The following is a 24,844-nucleotide window of genomic DNA, read 5'->3' as shown; positions in this document are numbered from 1 at the left end:
ATAATTATAACGTTAAAGCTTAACTAAGTGGATGAATTCTAGTGCAATAATTTTCAAACAAACAATTCTCTCTATTAAAATAACATAATATTAACTATGATTATTATAGTGGTTTTTTTTTTCAATTTAATATTCTACTTTAAGCTTGCATATTTAATAAATTATATTTAGGTATAAACTTTACTTATTACGATCTAACTGGACTAATAATTTTATACTGTTTATGTTTTCCAACCAATTTTAGAATTTAATATTGATAAAATTCGTGAATACTAGTACTAATTCTGATACGAGGAGTCGTATTTTGTGCTCAACTAGATGATGATGATGATGATGATGATTTTAATTTGCATGGTGATCTTAGAATTCTTCTTACTTTCGAACAACAGCGAAATAATCAACTAAGGCTAACTAAACCAGTATTTATGCTTGCTTGCTTAATGCTTTGCTTTATTTGGTGGTAGGGATTTGTGCAAGCTCGTCTGGGTAGGTACCACCCACTCATCAGTTATTCTACCGCCAAATAACAGTACTCAGTAGTGTTGTTTTCCGGTTTCAAGGGTGAGAGAGCCAGTGTAACTACAGGCACAAGGGACATAAAATCTTTGTTCCCAAGGTTGGTGGCACATTGACGATGTAAAGAATAGTTAACATTTCTATCAGCTTAATCTATGGGTGATGGTGACCACTTATCATCAGGTGGCCCACATGCTCGTCCGCCAACCTATACCATAAAAAAAGCTTGCGACGCAATAGCAATGATCTCTCTAATTGAACTAATATTACATAATCATAATAATCTAAATTAGTTGATACATACAAAAAGTGGTGATCACAATAATTTACCAGAAATTAATCATAATGAATATAAAGCAGACAGTAGAGGTGTGGTTACATAAGATTAATAAATATTCAGTTACGTATATTATGATTAATGCTATGCTTAAGTCTTTGAAAAAAAGCAAAGAATTTAAGTGACGGCAATTGCTTTAGCCAATTACATGTATTATGCTTTCACTACGCACTACACATAATGACTACTTAGAAGAATATTGAAAAAGACGGCTGCCAGATTTGATTGTTCTGAATGATAATTACAAATAAATCTAATCTCTCTCGAAAATGAAGCTTTTTAATGGTCCTAAAATTTACTAATATAAATAAAACAAAAAAAAAGGGATAAATATAACTTCTATATTTCAACAGAATTGTCTGTAGCCATGGGTATGTCTTACGACCAAGAAAACATTTACTGTTAAAAAAAATTATCACATTACATTTTTAAATCTACAAACAATACCCTCTTTAAATTCCTAAAACCAATTTGTGTGCTGTAAAAACATTCCGTAATTTATAACACACCCTACCAGTTTGTGAGTAAATAAAACCACACAATCAACCGTACTCTCTAATTGACACTATCTCTTTTTATATAGCTCTCTATCGAGACCACTAATTAATAGATATCGTAACTGAGATGAACCAAATGAACAATCACGCTCCTTCAAACCAAGACAGCCTTTGTAATTGTAAGCTATAGGCTGAACTAACAATACATTCCACAGTTATCGATTTGATAAGGTTACTGTTAAAAAAACTATCTTAAGAAAACATTACTTGTATTATGACAAGTTAAACATCTTATTATTTATTTACAATTATTAAAAAAAAACACATTTGGTTTAATAAAAAAAAACAACTATCTTCAATAAAATTTATACGTTTTCAACTTAATAAAATAGCTATCGATTTCACAGCAAAAGAAAGTCGGCGAAGACAAATGATACCGAAAGAAAAGGATCGATCCCTGTATTTTATAAATTCTTACTTCCATACATGTGCATTTCTAGCAAAAACACGTTAAAGAAATAGAACCGAGGTACTAAATGGATTGACCGAGATATGTCACCAGGCAGTAAAGTGGTCAAGTGGCGACACCATATATGACATAGGGATGTCAGTGGGACATAACACAAGTGTCAAAACCTGGTTTCTAATTTATGGAAACTTAATAGAGATATTACACGCAAGCTCTAAATATTAACACTCGGTGTATGTTTTATTTATATAATATTTTTCATATATGTATATATTTTAATGAAAGGTTTTTTTATTTCGAAAACAAAGCATATAATCTATGCCATTTACGGTATCTATAAAAATACATTTGCTACATTGAAAGGAAAAACAAAAATACTAACTCACTACGAGGTCTATTCAACGCCTATCTATAATAATAGTAATTCAAATAACAATTTTAACCACAAAATCATTTAGCAGAACAATGTGACATTGAAATAGCCCATAATATTCTAGATACTGCGTCCAAAATACCAGGGCGGAAGACGAGTAGCGGAGCATGTAATAGCACAGCTTCCGCGAGGGCGCGCCGCCATTGTCTAACGCGGCGTGCGTGACTGTCATAAGCGAGCTTTCGAACGTTTCATACTTTTGAATGTATGGATATTTATGCGCTAATGAATGGTTATATTGTTGAACTAAACCTGTTGCGGTATATTTGGTTGACGATTATGTTTAATTATCACTCCAAAATGACAACTTGACTCTGTGATTATACTCGTGCTTCGTCCTCGAGATTAGTAATGTGTGAGTATTATTGAACAAAATGTAGTAACGCATAGGTGACACCACTTCATCACTATAGTTTAGAAAAAACAAATAGCCACTACTAAAATGGCAACACTAAAAACAAAAAAATAGACAAGGTATGTTCCTACCCCACCCAAGTCAGCCCACCTGCTATGAATTTACTCCACAGCCCCTCATTCGCATTTTAGTGCTCAACCACTTCACATTCGCACAAATTAGGTAAAAATCATGCCGAAACGTGCAAGTGATAATAGCCTAGAATTTATAGCAAAGAAATTGCGACAGTTGGAAAAGGAAGTGAAACGCTCACGTCGAAAAAAACGTAATAATATTTCATTAAGTTCGTCATCGTCATCGTCATCGTCGTGCCCATCTTCTTGTTCATCACGAGTACCCTCGCCAAACCCAGAATGTAAGTAATTTGCCATATTTTGAACTATTTTTTAACGTAATCGGGGAAAGTACCATAATTGCCTGCGTAAACGCCAATTTTATAAAAATGCATCAGAGTAGTCTGCGGGACTAGCTCATCGCATTTGCATTGTAACGGCCGTTAGCGTTAAGCGAATAAATATGCATCAGAGTAGTCTGCGGGACTAGCTCGTCGCATTTTAATTGTAACGTCCGTAAGAACTAAGTTTGTAAATATGCACCAGAGTAGTCTGCAGGACTAGCTCGTCGCATTTGTATCGTAATGGCTGTAAGAGCTAAGTTTGTTAATATGCATCAGAGTAGTCTGAGGGACTAACTCATCGCATTTAAATTATAATGGAGATAAACGCCAAACTTGTAATTATGCATCAGAGTAGTCTGAGGGACTATCTCGCCGCACTTGAATCGTATACAAGCAAAACCTCAAATTGCGTCAGTATTCTGTGCGAACATTTTGTTGCAAATGTGTACATACCCTCCAAAAAATAAAACCAACAGTATAATATAATGTTTTTATGACATTACATTAAGCACATCATCTTGTTTCAGGGCAGGAAACAATTGCAAATACTGTTCCAAGGGTCGAAACGATCGACGTAGAACCGTCTATGGCCCAAAATAACGAAATACCGCTCATTGAGATAAACGATAATTCACAAGATGATACACGGCCTTCATGTTCGCATGAAGAACCAAGCGACGATGTTAACACCGAATTACTGGACATATTGGGAGCGGATCCGTCCGTAACAATTGAATACGGCCCAGATATTAACAAAGACGTAGCGTCTAGATTTGCTCACATTGCTACGTCTGGGTTAAGCAGAGAGGTTCGGAAAAATCTTCTTATGAAGAATTTAGTACCTCAAAACTGTAAAAATATAGCGGCACCACAGCTAAATGCTGAAATTAAGGCGGCCCTATCCGAACAGGTGGTGAAAAGGGATAGGGCCATCGAAGCAAGACAAAAGCAAATGGCGGCAGCCATTTCATCTTTAGGCATTATTATTTCTAATCAGCTGGGTGCTAAAGATAAAAATAACGAGTTGATAAAAGACCTTATGGATGTTGGTAGAATTTTCTGCGACATCCAACATACTGAATCTGAAGCAAGGCGGAACTTTGCACTTTATTCTGTTAAAAAAGAACTCAAGGACCAGTTGTCAATAACAAAAATTGACAAATACCTATTCGGAAATGACTTGGCCGAGACTCTAAAAACAGCAAAGGCTGTTTCAAAATCTATTTCGGATCTTAAACAGGATGCACCGAAGAAACCGAAACCTGCGGCTTCTACCAAACATTTAAACTGGAAGGCGAGGACCCCGGCTCGCAGGCATCCGTCGCCGCGCTACCAGCCGCCTGCCACGCACAACGTGCAGCATCGCGCGCCCTTGTCGCAAAACTACGCGCAGCGATTCAAGCAGACCCGCCGCCCGTAGATCCGGTACGTTACGCTGGCAGACTTAAACATTTTTGTAAACAATGGTCCTTAATAACACGTGATCAGTCTATCTTATCATGGATAAATGGTTACCAAATAAAGTTTAACCAACCAGTCCATCAACCTTGTTTACCAAAGCCAAACACTTTCACAAAATCTGAAAGAACCCACTTGGTTGATACCTTACGTATACTTTTATCTATTGGAGCAATATCCCAGTGTGAACCTTGCTCTGATCAGTTTCTATCACGTGTATTCTTGGTACCGAAACCGAATGGCAAAATGAGATTTATCCTAAATTAAAAAAAAAAAAAATTAAATAAATTTATTAATACGGAACACTTTAAATTGGAGGACATTCGTACTGTCCTACAACTCATTTCCAATGAGTCTTATATCGCGACTTTGGACTTGAAAGATGCATACTTTCTCGTTAGTGTACATCCAATTTCACGAAAGTGTCTCCGCTTTATTATAGATGGTCAATTGTACGAATTTAACGTTCTGCCCTTCGGTATCTGTACAGCCCCGTTCATTTTTACAAAACTGATTAAACCTATCATAAGCTTGTTACGGTCATGTGGTTTTATATCATCTATATATCTAGATGATTTATTTTTAGCGGGTTATTCCTATCAAGAGTGCATACAAAACATTGATATCACTCAAATGTTATTACAGGCTTTAGGGTTTATTATCAACGAAGAAAAGAACGCGTTAAGTTTCTAAATTTACGAGGCAATGAGGATTACAATAAATACATGCTAATACCACCATCATTGTTGCCCGATATAAACTGGTGGCTTGATGTTATCAATGATTCTGTACATAGAATTAGGAACGATAACTATGTCTTGGAGATATTCTCTGACGCCTCAACGTCTGGGTGGGGTGCGGCATGTGATGGGCAAAAAGCCGGTGGTCGTTGGTCAAAAAGTGAATTACAATTGCATTTTAACGAACTAGAACTTCTAGCTGCCTATTTCGCTCTAAAAAATATTTGCAAAAAATATTTTAACTGTCAAATTTTAATGCGTATTGCCAATACCATTGCCGTTAGTTATATAAATCGCATGGGTGGTGTCCAATATTCCCACCTGAATAGGGTCACAAAAGATATATGGCAGTGGTGTGAAACTCGCAAAATATTTATTGTAGCGTCATATATAAGATCATCAGATAATGTAGTTGCTGATAAGGAATCCAGAAGAACGCACCCTGATATTGAATGGGAGTTATCTGCCTCAGGTTTTCAAAAAGTAGTAGATCATTTTCAAGTCCCCGAAATTGATTTATTTGCCAGTCGAATTAATAAGAAATGTAATATTTATGCCTCTTGGCACAGAGACCCTGAAGCCTATGCATTTGACGCTTTCACGTTAGACTGGTCCAAATACTTTTTTTATGCTTTTCCACCAGTAGCAGTTATACTTAAAACACTAAGAAAAATAATATCAGATAAAGCTAAAGGAATTGTCGTGATGCCTGATTGGCCTACACAACCCTGGTACCCTCTATTTACGCGACTTCTCTCTTCAGATGTAATAAAGCTAAGAGCTAATGATGTCATAATTCCAAATTCTAGCCAGAACATTCAAGCACACACTACCCTGGCGGTCGGAATGTTATCCGCCCGGCGCTGCAACAGCGATGCATCCCAGAATCCGCATTAGACATCGTTCTGGCTTCCTTGTCGGAAAACACTGTAAAGCAGTATGATGTCTGCCTTAAACGATGGTATAATTTTTGTTCTAATAACTCAATTAACATGTATGCGCCATCAATCCCGATGGTCATAGAATTCCTTACAAAAATATTTAACGATGGCGGTCAATATGGGACAATTAATAGCCATAGAGCTGCGCTTTCCTTAATTGTTGGTAATATATCCGATGATGATAGACTTGCGAGATTTTGTAAAGGCGTGTACAAGCTAAGACCACCGCTACCACGGTATAGCGCTACATGGGATGCAAGCTTGGTTATAAACCATCTAGCTACCCTATTTCCTAATGAAAGCTTAACACTTGACCAACTTTCAAAAAAATGTATTACCCTGCTTGCTCTTGTTACTGCTCACAGGGTGCAAACGCTATCCAAAATTAAAACCGATCAAATCATTATCTTAAAAGATCAAATAATTATTAGGATCACGGAACTAATTAAATCATCCAAAGTAGGTGCAAAGCATCCGATCCTTTATTTACCTTTCTTTGGCGAACGCCCAGAGATATGTCCTGCAAAGACCCTTATGGCATATGTAAATAAAACTAAAGACCTGCGTCAATCTTCACAACTTTTTATTAGAGTTCATAAGCCCCATACAGGCGTTTCAACTCAAACCCTTAGTCGCTGGATTAAGTCTGCTTTAAAAGCTAGTGGAATTGACGTCTCTGTATTTTCTTCCCACAGCACTAGGCATGCTTCGACATCCATTGCCCATAAACTAGGAGTCAATCTAGATGTTATTAGGCAAACTGCCGGATGGAGCGGCAATTCCACTACCTTTGCCCGTTTTTATAACAGACCTGTTATTCATAATGAAGATAACATGGCACTAGCGCGAACAGTATGTTCTCTTTGATTAAGTATGCTATGTAAATTAATCAAAAATTACAAAGTTGTATTTTCTTGTGATCATTTTAATTTCATGTATTATTTTTTCTTTATGATAAATAAAGATTGGTGATCTATACCATTATCTTTATTATTTACGATATTCCCTCCACTCACTCTCAACATCTACATTTTGTTCAATAATACTCACACATTACTAATCTCGAGGACGAAGCACGAGTATAATTAATGATTAAACGAACTTACCTGTAAGTGAAGTTCTATCATAATTATACGAAGTGCTTCGTCCGAAGAGATTAGTAACACCCACCCTCCCTAAGCAGCCCGCAATGATTGATGGAGGAAATATCCAATAATCTTTAAACTAATTGAGGGGCTGTGGAGTAAATTCATAGCAGGTGGGCTGACTTGGGTGGGGTAGGAACATACCTTGTCTATTTTTTTGTTTTTAGTGTTGCCATTTTAGTAGTGGCTATTTGTTTTTTCTAAACTATAGTGATGAAGTGGTGTCACCTATGCGTTACTACATTTTGTTCAATAATACTCACACATTACTAATCTCTTCGGACGAAGCACTTCGTATAATTATGATAGAACTTCACTTACAGGTAAGTTCGTTTAATCATTAATTATTTAGTAAAAATTCAAGACCGCACTAGTCGAATGGCTCTATGAATAAAAGCCTGGGTATCTCCCACTCCTATGTTAAAAATACACACAAATGCTATATATGTTCCCGTGTCACGTTTTATGGCATGGCATGTAATTACCGGCATGAAACACCAGCAGCATCTTAGGTGCCTAGGTATGCGACACATTGACAGTGTATGGAGTGAATTATATTTCATCAAGTGACAGCTTCATAAAGCGAAGGTGACTAGATTGATCACGCAATTTAAAATCAAATCAAAGTCGAAAGAAAACGCTGGAACAAAATAATGATATCATACATAAATGTATGATATAATTTTTTTTAACCTTTGAAACAATATAGATTATTTTAATTCAAGTTGTAGACGTCGTCTCTGCAATCTGTATTGTTCGGTTCCAGACCTCGGACGCATAGCTACGAGGCTTCCCCGAGAATTATCCAGTTATACTCTGTCATGTCTGAGCTCTCAATAATCTCATTACGTAAAATTTACGGGGTGATTTATAAATTAATCTTAAGAAATTTTAGTAATCATTTTTAATAACAAATTTTCCATCCTTATTTAAAAAATTATATACCTACCTAAAGTGAAATACCTGTTCATTGATATATTCATAGAAAGTAATGCGTAGGTTTCTATTTATTATTGTATTGAAAAATACAATGTGCATAAAATCTAACACACAGAACGTTTATATGTTATATAATGTTTATTTATATAAAAGGAAGCGCCTGGAACTAAATGGTTCGATAAATTCAAAGTTTACCATTACCATATTTGTTCATTGGTTCATATTAAATTATTTACTGATTTTAATTATTATTAAATCAAACAAATTTTAAAAGACGTAATAAATGTTAAAGCAGTGAATTCATATGAATTAATTTATAAGAAAATTTTGACACTTATGCTTTTGCTACTTTAGTAGCAATGATGACATCAGGTACTTGTTTTGTCTGGAATTATAATACTCAATTGGAGCATATCATACGAGATGGTCTTATAAGGCAAAGTCAAGGATATCGGTAAAGCGAAAATCGCCTTCTAGCACACAATGTATAAATCTGATGCAACCCACACGTACAATTAGTGTCCGCATCGTGTACACTGGAGCTAGAATCTGCTACACTGGCGCCATATATAACAGCTTTTGTCATTTAAATTACTACTGTAAAGCTCGAATAGATCATAACAATTCTTTTAAATAAATATATATAGTATCAGCATATCTGCATTTAAATACTACACTATAAATTTTTAGTTACATATTAGTATAAATACTTTATTTATAAATTGGATGAATTATAATGCGATTATGTAGGTAACGATTAAAATATGCTAAATTGTATTTATTTTTTGTGTTTATTTAACACTACTTAAGTTTTGTATTTATTTAATTACAAAACTTAAGTAGTGTACTCAACTCTTGTCCTAGTCATACAGCCAAGACTTTTTTTCAAATCAAAAGAATTCAAACGACTGCTTAAAGCTTATTATGCTAATATTTACTGTAGAAATTTATAATTTATCTTGTTATTACCACCAGTTTGCTATCCTATTTATAATTCATTCATTCATTCGGAACCGGCGGCAGCTTTACAGCAGGGGTTAAATACTCTGCGGCTTTACATTTTGAATGAATACCCTTACAGGAATAATTTGATTGATTAAATATCGGATTTCGCCAATAGAGCTTCTTCGTCTAAATAAATAGACTACGAAACTACGTTTATTATAAATATACATACTTAGGTATAAATAAATAGTAATCCGTTGCCAAACTTCAGGCTTTATTCAGGATGGAACATATTCTTTACTTACTTTGTTATCGAGCTCTTGGAGTCCTCCGGTAGCCCCACGAATATGAGTGTAGATGACATTAGTAAAATACACTGGACACTTAATTTAACGAAAAATTTTAAAAAAATACCGACAAGAAAATTTTGTTAAAAACGGATACTTCAAAAATTTTTAACACATGTCAAATTAGTTAATAAAAATATTTTAGTTGATATCGCGTGCCAGTTTGGTCGGGTTTATAGGGCGAACTGTCGCCGCACATTTTATGTTTATGACAAAGGAGGATGTGGGCGAAATAAATGTAGGTGTTCGAGCTGGCCTCAAATGGTAGTTACCTCTGTTATTATTAAGAATTATGATTTCCCTTTGTTCGTAAATCTTGCTGCTGTTGCACAATTTTGCACGACTTCTAACGATTGAAGTTTTTATTGGTGGATTGCTTTCACAAACATAAAATGTTTTAAATATACAGGTTAAGTAAATATCTTAATCATAACAATTTAAAAACAAATAGTTTCACTGTACTTCATATATATTGCTATAGTGCCACCACAGGCACCACTATATACTTGATTTAAAATAAAAAAAGGAGTTTATTGTCATTATTTCTATAAAAAGCGCCAAAAATATAGGTCTTCCTAGTCTTAATCACGCTAACGTATTGTTAAGATACGTTATAGAGTCGTAAATTAACTTATTATTTAGATTAATTATCTATTAAAACCTCATTGGTATGAGACCAAACTGTATTTTCAATAACACGCTCAGAACCAAACCATGCAAAACATCAAAGTAAAAGATAAATAACAATTTCTATGAATCATCATCTTCAACTCCGCCAGCAGCTCATTAGCATTACCATCCTCGAGACATAGCATAAAACCACTGTACAATCCTTTGTTGTGCTTTGTTAGAGTTATTGTCTTAGGAGAGAAATATAATATTATAATGTCTCATTATACTATAGTTATAGTCTGTGTCATAATTACCGTTCACCCAATCAGGAATTGAATATTGGATGCAATTGGATGTAGGAACCGTTATTTCCCAACGATAACATTTCTCGTCTTTCATTTAAATACCTATGTATTTCGATCTTGTTACACTAATGAAATTAAGCTAAACATTTTAAATACCCATACTAGTAAACAGTTTTATTAGATTAAATTAGGAAAGCGTTAATTCATCATTAAATAATAATTATAAGAATTATGGCTTTATTTTGCCTAATATTTGTGTTCGCTAGCGGCTTCACTCTCATCTACGGGAAGGGGGAAGGAATTATAGGTAGCCTGTTTCCATCCTTAATTTAAAATAATATAATAGGTACCTATGGGTGGCTTTTTTTATGTATACTCTGTTACAGCCATAACAAAACATAGCCAAATAACTACAACAATTGACAACAACAACAACAACAACAGCCTGTAAATTCCCACTGCTGGGCTAAAGGCCTCCTCTCCCTTTGAGGAGAAGGTTTGGAACATATTCCACCACGCTGTTCCAATGCGGGTTGGTGGAATGCACATGTGGCAGAATTTCTATGAAATTTGTCACATGCAGGTTTCCTCACGATGTTTTCCTTCACTGCTGAGCACGAGATGAATTATAAAGACAAATTAAGCACGTGAAACAGCGGTGCTTGCCTAGGTTTGAACCCGCAATCATCGGTTAAGATGCACGTGTTCTAACCACTGGGCCATCTCGACTCAACAATTGACAATACAAAAACAAACTTTGACTGAAATTGGTTGTTGTTGTAATAAGACAAATACCTATCAGAAAATTCAAATAAAAAATCTATTATATCTATGATATCGTGCTCAAATGATATATATTGATCATCCGATGCGTATTATTTTACTTTGAATAAAAAAGCAGGCTGGAAAATGAGCTACTTTTTAGTACGCGGTCATCGACATCAGCACATAATAAATATTAACCATTCTATACATTACCAATACGTCATCACTACGCAAATCTCCACTTTCCGCCCAACTTTAATTCAAACTTTCTACGTCAGTGTGTACGCTTTTATTACCATATCTATCGGGGTTATTAAAATATTTAATCTGTAGCGACTTAACATTTTTTTAATACGACAACACAACGAAACTTAATATTGACATTTCTTTATAGAATAAAGATTATAATACAACCTCCATTCACTTCTCCATCCTACGTGACATTGGCGAAATAATCTGTGCCCTGCCGGCACAACAAGCCATTAAGCCAAGAATTGAATTGAACCTCCTACCGTCAATGGAAATTTGGAACTACTTCTCATAAATTGCGATAGAAACCATGATCTTGAGACTTGAGACCATGTCTTAATCTTAAGTCTTTACTCTTTATTACGCTAATCATAATTTATACAACACTAGTATGTGGTAATACTGTTAAGATAAAGTTTATAATTAAAAAAATCCAATAAAAATCAATTAAATGTCCTTTCCAAATAATAATCATGATTATTATTCGGACATTTAATCGTGTTAAATAATAAAACACCTGTATTTTAATACTATTCTGAAAATATATTAGTAGCTTACAAAGCTAGACAATAGTTTTTATATAACAGGGCGCCTCATAAATTGTGATTCAAACTGAATAATAACATAAGAAAAATTTAAGCATTTCTTAGATCACCAATAGGCCACCACCAACCTCGAACTAAGATGTTATTATCCTTTAAGCCTGTAGATGCACTGGCTGACCTACCCTACCCCACAAACCGAAACAAATGAAATGCAATACCTCGACGAGTTATAAATTGACATTTTTGTACAGTTTCGACATTAATTGAATAACAAATAAATAAAAAACGTAAATATTTTTCAGACTGTTGATCCAAACTTTTTAATCTGTTCAGAAACAGCTTCATAAAATGAAATACTAAATTTTATTTTAAAATTTGTATTACTGTCCTAAAATTAGAGTATTTACAAAATTTTGTATTAACTTTGTATATTGTATTTGTGTTTTTATATTATCGCACTTTGATAAACTTAATTTTAAGCTAACCGATATAACATGTTACAAAAATTACTTTTTTTTATTGTTGTTTCTGAACATCTTTGTCTATGGTTTAGAATAGTTTACGAACGTTTGACGGCTTTGGATTGTAGTAACTTGTTATTCCCTTTGAAAGTTAATTATATTTCTATAGTTTCTCATTATTTCTATAATGAAAGCTGTAAGAATTCTGTAGCCATGTTAAACCAAACTTCGACAGAAGCGCTTCTTTCAGCGACTTATGTTGAAAATTACTTAGATTGCGTTGAAAATCTACCTAATGACCTGCAACGACATTTATCGCGTATGCGAGAATTAGACGTGACTTACAGGGGTAATATATATAATTTATAACTTTTAAGTTTGCTATTATGATCTACAAACAGTTTCTAATATAACTTTTAGTTTAAACAAATCATTTGAAATTTGATTACTCGTATGTTGACGTACTATTTTCTAACAATCTGCCAAGCATATTTTGATTCAATTATGACAATATTTCTTTCAACTACAGTAAAATGACTTAGCAACTACGTTCCAAAAATAAAAATTTAGATTACTTTGTTATTTCTATAATATATCAAATTTAGCTTCCTTGAATGCCTTTCATATTTACCTTAGTGCAGTATATAAACAGCATTATGACTTTTTTTATTTCTATGATTATAACAGCTTTATTTCTCACACAACAGATAACTAAATTTAAATTAATATAATATAAAGTTTTTATTTTATGATGTGTGTGTACCACAAGCGATTGTGAGTAAAAGCCTCATTTGCTTTTTTCTGTGGCAATAATCATCCAATGCTTGCCCATTTTGTTTATGATATGTCAGCTTTAAAATTTTCTCTTTTATCATCAGAGTGCCTCCGTGATGCAGAAACACACTTAGCCGTTTGTATAGCACCCAATACTGAGGAGCGCAGATGTGGAAGAGCTGCATTACGTCTACAAGCTGCTCTGGTTGCAGCCCAAGAGATTGGTGATGAAAAACTTCAAGTTGTTCAATTACTTCAAGATCTTATTGATAACAAACAGAGATCACTTGATGCAGACCATAAAAAATTAAGTAAGGATAACCTATTTAAGTGTAAATTTTAAAAAAAAACTTCATGTATTTAGTATAGTAGTGCTATGTGTTTTTGCCTTAAATGTGTTACCACCAAAATAATATATTTAGAAGATTGAATGAGATTTTATATATTTTTAGTTTCATCTTTAGAAGTGAATACAAATGGCACAGCTAAAGAAGAATCTCCTCAAGCATCAGAGTCTCGGTCTGCAGATAAAGACACAAGCATACAACAAGTGCAACAAACACATGCACCCCCTCCCCCACCTCCTGAGAGATCCAGTGACAAAGAAAAAGATAAGTCAGATAAAGATAAGACAGGAGGTGAGAAAGTTATATATTTCACATTTGAAAATATTAAACTTATATTTTTAAGTGTAGCCATGTTTAAATTATTCACAAACTTTTACTTATTTAAAAAAAAAAAACAATTTTGATGTAATTGATACTTTGGGATATTAAAAAAGTACAAATTTATTTACTTTACCAAAGTATAAAAAATAAACAGCTATTAACTTAAGTCGCGACATTATTACATCTTTCTTTCTTTATTAAATATTTTACTGATATTTTTTAAAACATCTATCAGTATAGCATAAAATAATATATTAAATTGATAAGTCTCAACATTATACTAACCTCTTTCTTTATAAAATACTAGTAACATATTTATCTTTTTTGATCAGTTATTTATAAGTATAGCTCAAAATAATATAATGGACTCCTTAAAAAATACATGAAATTTATGTAACTCTACACCCAATTAATAGGAGAACGCTGGTCGAAACGAGCACGACGGTCAAGAACAACAGCAGGAGCTGCGACTGATGGTGCTGACTCAGGCGACCGCGACAACGACCGACATACGCACAATACTACACATAAGAAAGGTATACCGAAATGATAAAAAAATATTAATAATAAACAATAATAAACTGTATTTTTATAAACTGCCTATATCTATTTTAATTGAAAGTGCTTAAGAAACATTTGACATGTTTAATTAAACTTTAAAAGTTTCCTTAGATGCCATGATTTGTCTAAATATAATCAAACTTTATTGTGCAGGTATAGGTAAGAAGAAAAAGCGCAAAGCACGACAGACAGCACAACGCTCAGAAACTCCACCTGAAGAAACAGATGCAATAGATCCAGATGAGCCCCGTTACTGTCTATGTGATCAAATTTCTTATGGTGAGATGATTCTCTGTGACAATGATCTCTGTCCTATTGAATGGTTCCACTTTTCCTGTGTCTTTCTCACAACAAAGCCAAAAGGGAAATGGTTTTGTCCAAAGTGTCGTGGTGATCGTCCAAATGTGATGAAACCTAAGGGACAATTTCTAAAAGAACTTGAACGGTATAATAGAGAAAAAGAAGAAAAAGCATAGCGATTGCTCGATTAAAAGTGAGATGACTGTGATTATTTTTTGCTTTGAATGTTTGCAATGTTGCAAAAATAATTAATAGAGATCTATATATATCATTTCACTCTGATTTATATCAAATTAATTAATAATTTTGGGAAGGGTAAAGAATTTTTTGTTCATCGAAAAATGTTATTAAATAATTGGCAAGATAAGAAAAAATCTCTTATCACGTTGCAAACTAAATTTTCTAAAACTATCTAAATTGAATGAAGAGAAATATATTTAGTCATCTCACATATGCCCGCAAACAGACTATTTTACAAACATAAGTATTTATAATGTGATGATAGAATATGTTATTCAGATTTTATAATGTAAAAGAAGAATAAAATACTTTATTGCCAGTTACAAAAAGGGGACTGAAAAGGATTCGTTTTATTTAATAACTTATTCTGGCAAACAATATGTATATATTACGATATTGTTCTCAGTGTGAAGAGAATTTAATGACATAATACTATTATTGTAAAGCGTCAAGTTTGTACGCAATTATAACAATTCTGTACAGAAAGTAGTTTTCTAATACAGTTGAAGTTAACACATTTTATTTCTTCAATTTAAATATAAGATTTTCAATTAATGATTGTTTTATTTTAATCACATTTTGTATCATTAGAATGATGTGTATAATAAGAACATAATTTTAAAATTAAACTACAGTTTTCTTCTAAATCCAGTATATTTTGTATATGAATATACACAAACTGTCTTAATTAACCATGCAGAGTACACAGAATAATTCAATATATAAATAAATAAAATTTAGGATTAACCTTAAACTTTATCCATTACGCATGTACATATTTAATTTGATAGGCCATACTTCTATGAAAATTGTCTATAACATATTGCAATGGCTTATATTTTCGACTAGATTATTATTATCAATACATTATTTCTATATTGCAAGAACATATGATATTGATTACATTTGACAGATCCTTACAAGTTTATATGATATAAAAAGTGTAAATACATAATATTAAGTTTTACACCATTTTTATGTATAACATAATATTTAAAGTACCAACTCGAAAAATATATTGTTGATACCTAAAAGATATTTATTTCATAGACCGCACTCATGGCACTACACTTTGATCACTTCAAACATTAACAAATTACTTATAATAATTAGTTTGTTTCTACAAAAAAAAGTGCTTCAAATGCATACAAATGTCAAGAAAAACCTTGTAAAATTGTATTATTAATGTTAAATGCAACCCATATACAAGTCTAGTACTTTTAAATTTGCCGCTCTAAAGTTACTTGACAGTGTTTACCTTCTACATTAAATTGTTGTTTGATAGTGCACATAATTGTTCTATACAATTTCCATATTTGATCTAAGGAGTAAAAAATATCAGTGACTTTAACATTGTGTAATCTTTATTTATTTTATTAATTCAATCAAATTTAGCAACGTCAAAATGTTTGTAGTAGTTAACAGTAATTTTATAAGTGTAAATATCATTGTATTGATTATATTATGAAATGGCAAGATAAAATTAATACTTTAATAATATAATCAACATACAAAACCACAATTCTTATAAAATACTTTGTGACAATGATTAAATATGACACTAATTTGAACACAAATCTAATAAATTATTCACTAAATAATAACTTACAAAACCAGAAAGTTAAATAACGAATTAAAGTTATATTCACACAAAAGTCTATGGCAGTACAATAATACATTGCATCATTATATTAAAATATCTAAAATTCAAATCATAATTGTCTATATACTATACTAAATGTTACACAAGCTGAAAGCTGCCTATTTTTATGTATAATTAAAAAATCTCCACTATACAAATCTATTATAAAACAATGATCACTTTGAAAAATTAATTCGAAATTGTCTTAATAACCAAACATACTTTAGATACTGTTTTACAAACGTCATATAAATAGGTACTATACTATTGATTTTTTATACCCACACACCATGAGGATTTTTATTAGTTGGTGCAGCATTTTCTAGCTGTCTTGGTGAACCTATTATTCTACGAGCACTTCCCGCCTTGCACAATCCTAGAAATATAATTGACAGTGCACATCATTATCTATGAATAATTCATGGAATTAAAAACCATAAATAGAATTGCTTTTATTATTATACTTTTATTATTACTTTTATTATCTTATTATTATAATTAGTGATTGAAAATGAAAGTCATGTTAAAAATATAATCCTCAAAATATTAGCTATATTCCTTACCATCAAGTGGATGTCGTAGTTCATCAACACTGCCTGTTAAACTCTGAAGATTTGCTTCTTTCATCTCTTGGACTAAGCGCTCTACTTGACGCTTCTTCTCCATTATCGCATTCTCCAGAACACCAACCTAATGAAAAAACTTTTTTATTTTTAAACATTATAGTGATTAATGTAATTAAATGAAATAATAATTTTAATCAAACATTTATTACAATAAAATTTTGGCCAATATTGGCCAGTGCCTCTTTCCAGTCATATTGGATTACTGTTATTATTATATTTAAAAAGTTGAAGAGTATATATCTGAAATAGAAGAGCAGAGATGGCCCAGTGGTTAGAACGCGTGCGTCTTAACCAATGACTGCGCGTTCAAATCCAGGCAAGCACCACTGAATATTAATATGCTTAATTTGTAATTATAATTCATCTCATGCTCTACGGCGAAGGAAAACATTGTGAGAAAACCTGCATGTGTCTAATTTCATAGAAATTCTGCCACATATGTATTCCACCAACCCGCATTGGAACAGAATGGTGGAATATGTTCTAAATCTTCTTCTCCTTTTTACTTTTTACTTTTTTTTATTTGTGTTTCTTATTCAATGGCAAAATCAACATCCAAAACTACAAATCTATTTATCAGTCAAAAACTGAATAACTGGTCGGACAAGGTATAGGTGCCATATAATGTCTCTTAATCGGGCCAGTTCTTGGGATTTGGTGCAGTACTCAAAATTTGTGAACAGGAATTTAGCATTTTTATAGGAAATATTAAGGGAAAACACAATTCTTAACACTACCTCTCGTTTTAAATTCTCTGCTGTAAGATGATTAATTTCAGTTGCATGTTTTGCTTGCTGTATTTGAGTTTGTAAGTTTTCCATCTCAGCTAGCATAGACCTCTCTAAAGCTTGTCTGAAATAAGTGCATTTATAAAGATTAAAAAATCACTTATGCATTATAAATGCATACATTAATCTAAATAGGAAATCATTAAAATTGTATTAGTAAACTTGACTTGATTGATGTTAAATTGACAATTTAATAAATAAAATCTGAACATAATTACCTTTACAGCTATTTAACAAAGAATGGTAAAAGGGTAGCATGGGATGCACTTTTAAAGTTACCTATTTTCTTGTTGTCGGCTATTTAAAACACGTTGTTCATTGTGTATATCCTCCATCAATTTGCGAACCTTGTTTTTACACTGCAGTAGTTCTGTTTCACAGTTAGCTAGTTTCGATCGGACTAGCACTATTTCCGATTTCAATGTTTTTTCATTTTGTTTTACAATTTCACTTTCTTCTTCCACATAGTTAAGAGATTGTACCTGATAAATATGACATTTGCATATCATAAGCAATTGTTTTCTGGAGGCAACTATAATATTAAAAATATATAATTTTCGATTTTCAATTGTATGAACTAAGCTACATTAACAGCAATAGCAAATAAATTGGCTTATGAATCATTATGATATATATAAAAAGTGGGAAAAATACATTAAACTTGTTTAGATTTAAATATACAAAAAATCATACTTTTAATAACTTGAGAATTTATTTCAGAACAATAAAACAGCTATTTGTAATTTCAAAATCTGTTCACATTAGATATCATTCATAACTAAATTACGTATGTAACGTTTTGTAAACTTTTATTCAATAATGATATGAACAATATGTAGATAAATCAAAATAGTTCCAGTAAAATATTCTAATCACCTGTTCGGTACTGATACGAAGTTGGTTATCAGCAGATGTTATTTGTTGTTGCAATAACTCAACTTGGCGTTCCTGTTCTCTACCTTTGTTTTCCCAGTAACCAATCTCTGCATCATACTGAAAACACAGTCTCAATGTACTTATAATTTTATAGCATTTAAAACAAAAACAGATATCATGTTTTACGCCTTAATTTAATGAACAAACTGAGCAGAAATGGATGTCAGTAACATAATATGAATTAGAATAATTAGTATATTTATAATAAATGCTTTTATCTAAAATCTTTCCTGTAATCCTATAAAGCCATGGCCAATTGCAATTAAGGGATTAATAGTGCTAAGCTGACATACAACAGTGTTTAACCTTAAAACTTAATAGAAATAACCTTAATAAGATCCACTTGTTGACTTGATAGTTTTTCTCTCTGATAGTTTACTAATGAAACCAATTCCCTGTATTGGCTGTTATAAGTAACAGCTTCTGGGCTTTTTTCTTCTTCAGGACGCTCCGACAAGTTAACTGGTGACATATGTGGAGTCCTACGTGTTGTACGGTTTGGGGATTTCCTTAAAGCTGAAGGCGGTGGGGGTGATCGATATGGCGGTGGCGGGTCTCTGTTAAATGTTAAAATTATTAGCCTATGAAAGCATTTGTTAAATTTGTTAATAAAGTCAGTTTATATAATAGTTTATCGCTTATTAATTAAGTTTAATAACTAAAATAAACCTTAAATGCCCAACTATTCTCAATTTATGACTATGGGAATTTTGTATTTATGCATTATACTAACTTATTTAATTCAATACCTATAAACCTCATATACCTCATGACCTGGTATTTCTCTTTAATTCAATGGAATGAATTTAATACCAATTAGATATGGTTTAAAAATAAACAAACCAATACATACACATAGCCTTGGCATAACTCATTATTTCTTATGACTATTTAATGAAAAGGTTTATAGCATACAGATATACTTAACATGCATGTTTAATTTTCATACTATTTATTTTTTGTTTTGTATGTATGCACTGAGAATTCTTACCTATAAGGTGGGACATCTTTAAGGACTGGACTGTTAGATTCGGGAGATTTAGCTTGCTGCACACCCTTAACCACACCAACAGGATTACCAGGGGAAGTGTTATTTACATTATTAAGTGTAGGGGTAGTGTTCACCCTATTAGGTGAATTTTGTTTATCTCCTGCATTCACATTTGATATATTATGACTCCTGTTAAGAAAAATATAATTGAAATTATAACAGATACAAATGTTATGCTTACAAACAATGGTTCTTTTACATACATAATTTGATTTGTTATCTAATGTTGTGAATTAAACAACAAATCAAATAAAAATATTATACTAACTACTTTCAATGAAAACCTCTTAGAATGAGTTTTTTAATATCATTATAATCACATATACAATATTTGTTATACTATCATGAATTAAATAACAGTGTCAATTAATAGTGTAATGTACAAACCCATTTCCTATTGGTGATCTAGAGTTATGAGTAGATTGTAAAGGTTTTTGGTTGTTGCTATTGTTATCAGATCTTCTTAATATAAATTGTATATCATTTGAATATTCACCCCATTTCATCAGGATCTAAAAGCATTATATAAATAATTTAGGAATCTAAAGGCATAATCATTAAACATACATAAAAAATAAAACTTACTACTGTTTTTATACATGTATATATACTTTTTATTTTATCATAAATTGAATTTGATTTACCTTTAAGGGATATTCCTGTGGAGCTAAAAGTCGCTCATTATTTCTCCATCTCTCTATTAATGTGAATCTTCCCACTTTGCCAGTAGCATGGGCCAAAGCAAATACTACATCCTAAATTTTAACAAAATCGTAATCTTAGATGAAAAAGTATAAAAAAACGTAATACCAATGTAACTAAACTAAATGAATCTTAACAAATAAATTAAATTATCCCAGCTTATTATAGTCTGTAACTAAACTGATTCTAAATTTATACCGCCTAAAGTATGCTAAAAAAGTAGAATGAAAAAAAATTGTCATAACTCAATTAAGCGTTTTTACTGTTTATAGAATATGAAACACCTCCAATTAAATTTATAACATTTAACAATAGCTACGCGAAATTATTCTACTGACCTGGCAAGTGGTAGTCTCCGTCACCCCACAAACAATCCTTTGTATTCCCTCGACCCAGACCTTCAGCTCCATTAATTTTAAACAATTAACTTACAATTAACATATATTTAAGAAACCATTATACTATATTGTGGTCAATCCATACGCAACCTTTTTTTCTATAAAAAACAAATGGAAGTAATACAACGCAAACATTCCGAATTTACAATAGAAAATATTAAGCTCAAAACTTCGAAGTGGGTTACGAGCGGAAACGTTCGGAAATATACATAAGATTGACTAATGACTACATAACTATGACAGATAAATATTTCGAATAATATTCCTCAAGCTTTATTTTGAGCTTATGTATTTTTAATTTAAATAATTACTAAAATGGTTAAATTTAATCTAGACAAATTAATATGATTAACCGTAGTACAATTTTATTAGATGTGTAGTTCAAAAAATATTTTATAATAGAAAAAACGAACCGATCGAAATTTAAAAAACTCAGATGAAAGACAGACAGACGTTTCATCTGACTGTTTGTATATAATTGTATTTGATACAATTATTATATTCATTTTCAACTAACGGTTCTGATATAAATAAAGGTTACGATTGTTAATTCATAATGGCACAAGATGATGACGAAGAGGTATTATATTCACATTTTTTCTGTTAAAAAGGAATTCAAGGGTTTTATTAGTAGCCATTATTATTATTATACTGTATCTTCGAGTAAGTTTTATGACTTGCGAACAAGAAATATAAAGCTAATTAAGCAAAGAATTCACTAGAATTCTACCAAACTTGTTTTTGATATATTTTATTATGTAGAGAAGTAATTTCATCTTTATAAACATAAATTAAGCACATGAATATGCAATAATGCTCCCTGGGTTTGAACCTGCAATCATCGGTTAAGATGAACGCGTTCTAACCACTGGGCCATCTCGGTTCAACTAGAACATCTCGGCTCTGGGCAAAAAAAACACCGAATGGATTTTAATAAAGCTTTACACTAACACGTAGGTCATAATTTATAAAGATATTATGTAACAAATAACTCACAACCAACCCCTAAAACGCGAACGAGACCGCGGGCCAACACTAATCCATACTAACAGTATAAATGCGACAGTAACTCTTTCTTCCTGTCTGTCTCGCTTCCACGCAAAAACTAACTAACACGAATAGTCTAGAGCTTGAGAAAGGATATAGTTTACTTTTTAATTTGAAAAAAAAGTGTTGTAAACAAAGGGGTCTTATATTAATGTAATATTTTAAGTTAATTTGTAAATATATTCATATTTTCAAAGCGCAAAGCGGGTAACAGCTAGAGTGTTATATATTCTCATCCAGAACTAACTCATTTTTGTGTAAAATCCTTTTTTCAGGACCTTTCGTTTAACGTCGAAGAAGTACAAAATATCGTGAGAGATAACATTGAATTTTGTCTTGGAGGGAATACTTATAGCCATTCTCGAGTTCCACAATGGATTACAGTTATTACAGAAAAGACGTTGACTAGACTTAATAAACTTAACAAGCCATTTAAATATATTAGTAAGTTGATTGTGTTACATTAATGTTGTTCGCGTAATCAAAATAATTACCTTGTAAGTTCGGGTAACACTTTTGATCCTTTTTAAATTATGTTTATTGCTCATTCGACAAAATTGTGTAGCTATCTTGGTAGAAAAATAGGGTATATAATTATCACCATTGAGTTTTTAGTCTTTTAATAATTCTTCTTCTTCCTAGTCGTTTCCTCATTACTGAGGGCCTTGACCACCATGCTTGTGGCTCTCCTGTATACTTCGCACCACCTTCCTCCAAGGATTCCAATTCTGTGCCATTTGTAGGCAAGCCTGGGCACTGGATCCTTTAGACGTCTTGACTATGTCTATCCACCGAGACGGCGCTCTACCTCTCTTCCCCGGGCTTCTTTTCCAGGCTGTCCTCCAGCCTAGCTACTTGGCCAAAGAAACGAAGTACGTGTTAGTAGTAGTGATGCTGAGGAGAGGTATCTTAATATTTAGCTGGTTCAGGATTGATTCATTTGTTTATTGTGTATTCTTAAAAAATATATTTGCTTAATAACTGAAACTAATCAAACACAATGTGATTTAGCCATAGACTATTTCACTATTTTTTACTAATATTATGTTTCATAATAAAGAGTGCAAAAATAGGTATCGATATAAACACATAGTTTGACTGAAAAATTACTTGAACTTCAATTTCACGTAAAATAATCGATTAATCGACCTCTATGTGAACTCTGTTAAGCCCATATTGAAATGCTTACTACAACGCCATAGCATCGAGTGAAAATTTTAAAAAAATATATACATTTAATAAAATTGTAGTATTATAATAATGTAAATGTCTGTTTGTAGTATTATAATAACCGCTGTTTAGTAAATGCTTAGGTATGTAGGTAAATACGGTACATATACCAAAACGACTCTTGCCTGACTGTCTGTCAGTATGTTTGTTCCGACTAATCTCTGGAACGGGACTTTCACTGGCAGAAAATTGATGTTATACAGACTAACTTAGGCTACAAAACTAATTTATTTTTTATATGCGCTCTAAAACTTAAATATACAAATACAAGTGCAGCCGGATTTAAAGGTCTGAGGTTACAATCCCCCAGCCAACCATGAGAGGGACCCACAGTAGCGATTTCTGGAATAAAAAAAAACATTCCAAACGTCGTGTAAATATACTGTGTACAATGCAAGATACTTATTTTACATCTTGCAATATACACAGCCTAGAAAAAAATTACTCCCCAAAACGATCAGACTTCTAAATCAAGCCCCAAGTACAAATAACAAATTTATTTTTAGTGAGAATGACGGTGACCCAGAAAAATGGGTCTGGTTTACACACAGCGGCGGCGTACTTTTGGGATATAGCGACGGATGGAACGTGCACTGTGCGCTGGGAAAATAAATACATGTATTGCATTATAAATGTATGGGCGCTCTCTTTACAAATATAATAAAACATTATAAAATCTTTGTCTATTTATTTCCACAAATTACGAATACATGTTTTATATGTATAATGTATAAATAAATACAAAAAATGAGTGTCATTTTCCACTAGGTTTTTTTTTAAATATAAAAATAGAACTTCTTTCAACTCTTCTAGCTGAATTTTTAACATGATTAGGTAGACTTTTGTCAAATGCCCTCATTTCCCCTTTATTCTCGTTACAATTGATTCCTTTTCGACGGAGTTAAAAAAGAATAATATTAACTTGTGGGTTTGTATTTGTAGGCGCTTTATTGTTTGCATAATTTTTGTTTTGAAATAAATGACGAATAAAACAACAAAATAAAGCACATTTTAGTATTTTTATTTTTGGTAAAATTTACCACAATACAAAATAATGATAGAAATAAATAAAGTAATAAAATGTATAGACAGGACATAGAACTATGCATTGTAAAATTGGTGCTTTTAAAGCAATATAATATAATTTATAATAACATTAGGCAAAATGGCATGTGTACATTAAAAATAAAAGCATTATTTTTAACATAAAATAATATCAAGAGCAGACATTTTCACTTAATATACTAAACAAAATTGATTCTTTTATCACTTAGTGATTTTGGTCTTTTTAATTAATTTATATTTGTATACAGGACTAATAAAATGCACATGCGCTTAATTTTTAAAGCATGATCACATTAAATA

At 32.0% G+C, this 24,844-nt stretch overlaps 4 protein-coding genes across 7 annotated transcripts in view; 2 read left to right on the top strand and 2 right to left on the bottom strand.

Moving 5' to 3' along the window:
* Positions 1–9,771, bottom strand: part of LOC124538797 (microtubule-associated protein Jupiter) — a 126,652-nt gene extending 116,881 nt beyond the window's left edge. For 3 of the 4 annotated variants that reach the window (XM_047115996.1, XM_047115997.1, XM_047116001.1), the window contains exon 1: positions 9,538–9,771. In XM_047115996.1, the coding sequence (XP_046971952.1) occupies positions 9,538–9,596 (59 nt within the window). In that variant the 5' untranslated portion in view covers positions 9,597–9,771. The remainder of the gene's footprint in view (positions 1–9,537) is intronic. The other variant, XM_047116000.1, reaches the window with a different exon arrangement.
* Positions 9,772–12,618: 2,847 nt separating this feature from the next.
* On the top strand, positions 12,619–15,614 carry LOC124538752 (inhibitor of growth protein 1). The gene is made up of 5 exons (XM_047115933.1): positions 12,619–12,865; positions 13,395–13,601; positions 13,743–13,928; positions 14,375–14,494; positions 14,673–15,614. Exons 1-5 carry the CDS (start codon positions 12,730–12,732, stop codon positions 14,993–14,995), a joined length of 972 nt encoding a protein of 323 aa, XP_046971889.1. The 5' UTR covers positions 12,619–12,729; the 3' UTR covers positions 14,996–15,614.
* Positions 15,615–15,700: 86 nt separating this feature from the next.
* On the bottom strand, positions 15,701–21,414 carry LOC124538751 (ras association domain-containing protein 8). Its single transcript, XM_047115932.1, has 10 exons — positions 21,143–21,414; positions 20,747–20,857; positions 20,490–20,614; positions 20,043–20,231; positions 19,380–19,608; positions 18,992–19,108; positions 18,395–18,597; positions 18,065–18,179; positions 17,265–17,391; positions 15,701–17,077 (listed from the first exon to the last, which is right to left on the bottom strand). Exons 1-10 carry the CDS (start codon positions 21,212–21,214, stop codon positions 16,977–16,979), a joined length of 1,389 nt encoding a protein of 462 aa, XP_046971888.1. The 5' UTR covers positions 21,215–21,414; the 3' UTR covers positions 15,701–16,976.
* A 234-nt stretch (positions 21,415–21,648) lies between these two features.
* Positions 21,649–24,140, top strand: LOC124539045 (dynein light chain Tctex-type 1-like). Its single transcript, XM_047116367.1, has 3 exons — positions 21,649–21,782; positions 22,525–22,693; positions 23,986–24,140. The coding sequence occupies exons 1-3, from the start codon at positions 21,759–21,761 to the stop codon at positions 24,138–24,140; spliced, it is 348 nt and encodes a 115-aa protein (XP_046972323.1). The 5' UTR covers positions 21,649–21,758.
* Positions 24,141–24,844: the final 704 nt, after the last annotated feature.

This window comes from Vanessa cardui, chromosome 21 (genome assembly GCF_905220365.1).
Source record: "Vanessa cardui chromosome 21, ilVanCard2.1, whole genome shotgun sequence".
Lineage (NCBI taxonomy): Eukaryota > Metazoa > Arthropoda > Insecta > Lepidoptera > Nymphalidae > Vanessa > Vanessa cardui.
Note: the sequence above shows the minus strand (reverse complement) of the source record. Positions and strands in the feature narration are given on the sequence as shown.

Bases quoted from the DNA above. Each gene is read 5' to 3' on its own strand.
- LOC124538751 (XM_047115932.1), bottom strand. From the start codon at position 21,214: ATGGAGCTGAAGGTCTGGGTCGAGGGAATACAAAGGATTGTTTGTGGG. The intron at 17,392-18,064 runs GTAGTGTTAAGA...TTTTTTCATTAG, and splicing joins CAGAGAATTTAAAACGAGAG to GTTGGTGTTCTGGAGAATGC. The intron at 17,078-17,264 runs GTAAGGAATATA...TTATATTTCTAG, and splicing joins ACTACGACATCCACTTGATG to GATTGTGCAAGGCGGGAAGT.
- LOC124538752 (XM_047115933.1), top strand. From the start codon at position 12,730: ATGTTAAACCAAACTTCGACAGAAGCGCTTCTTTCAGCGACTTATGTT. The intron at 13,929-14,374 runs GTGAGAAAGTTA...CCCAATTAATAG, and splicing joins AGATAAAGATAAGACAGGAG to GAGAACGCTGGTCGAAACGA. The intron at 14,495-14,672 runs GTATACCGAAAT...TTTATTGTGCAG, and splicing joins CAATACTACACATAAGAAAG to GTATAGGTAAGAAGAAAAAG.
- LOC124539045 (XM_047116367.1), top strand. From the start codon at position 21,759: ATGGCACAAGATGATGACGAAGAG. The intron at 21,783-22,524 runs GTATTATATTCA...TCCTTTTTTCAG, and splicing joins CACAAGATGATGACGAAGAG to GACCTTTCGTTTAACGTCGA. The intron at 22,694-23,985 runs GTAAGTTGATTG...ATTTATTTTTAG, and splicing joins CAAGCCATTTAAATATATTA to TGAGAATGACGGTGACCCAG.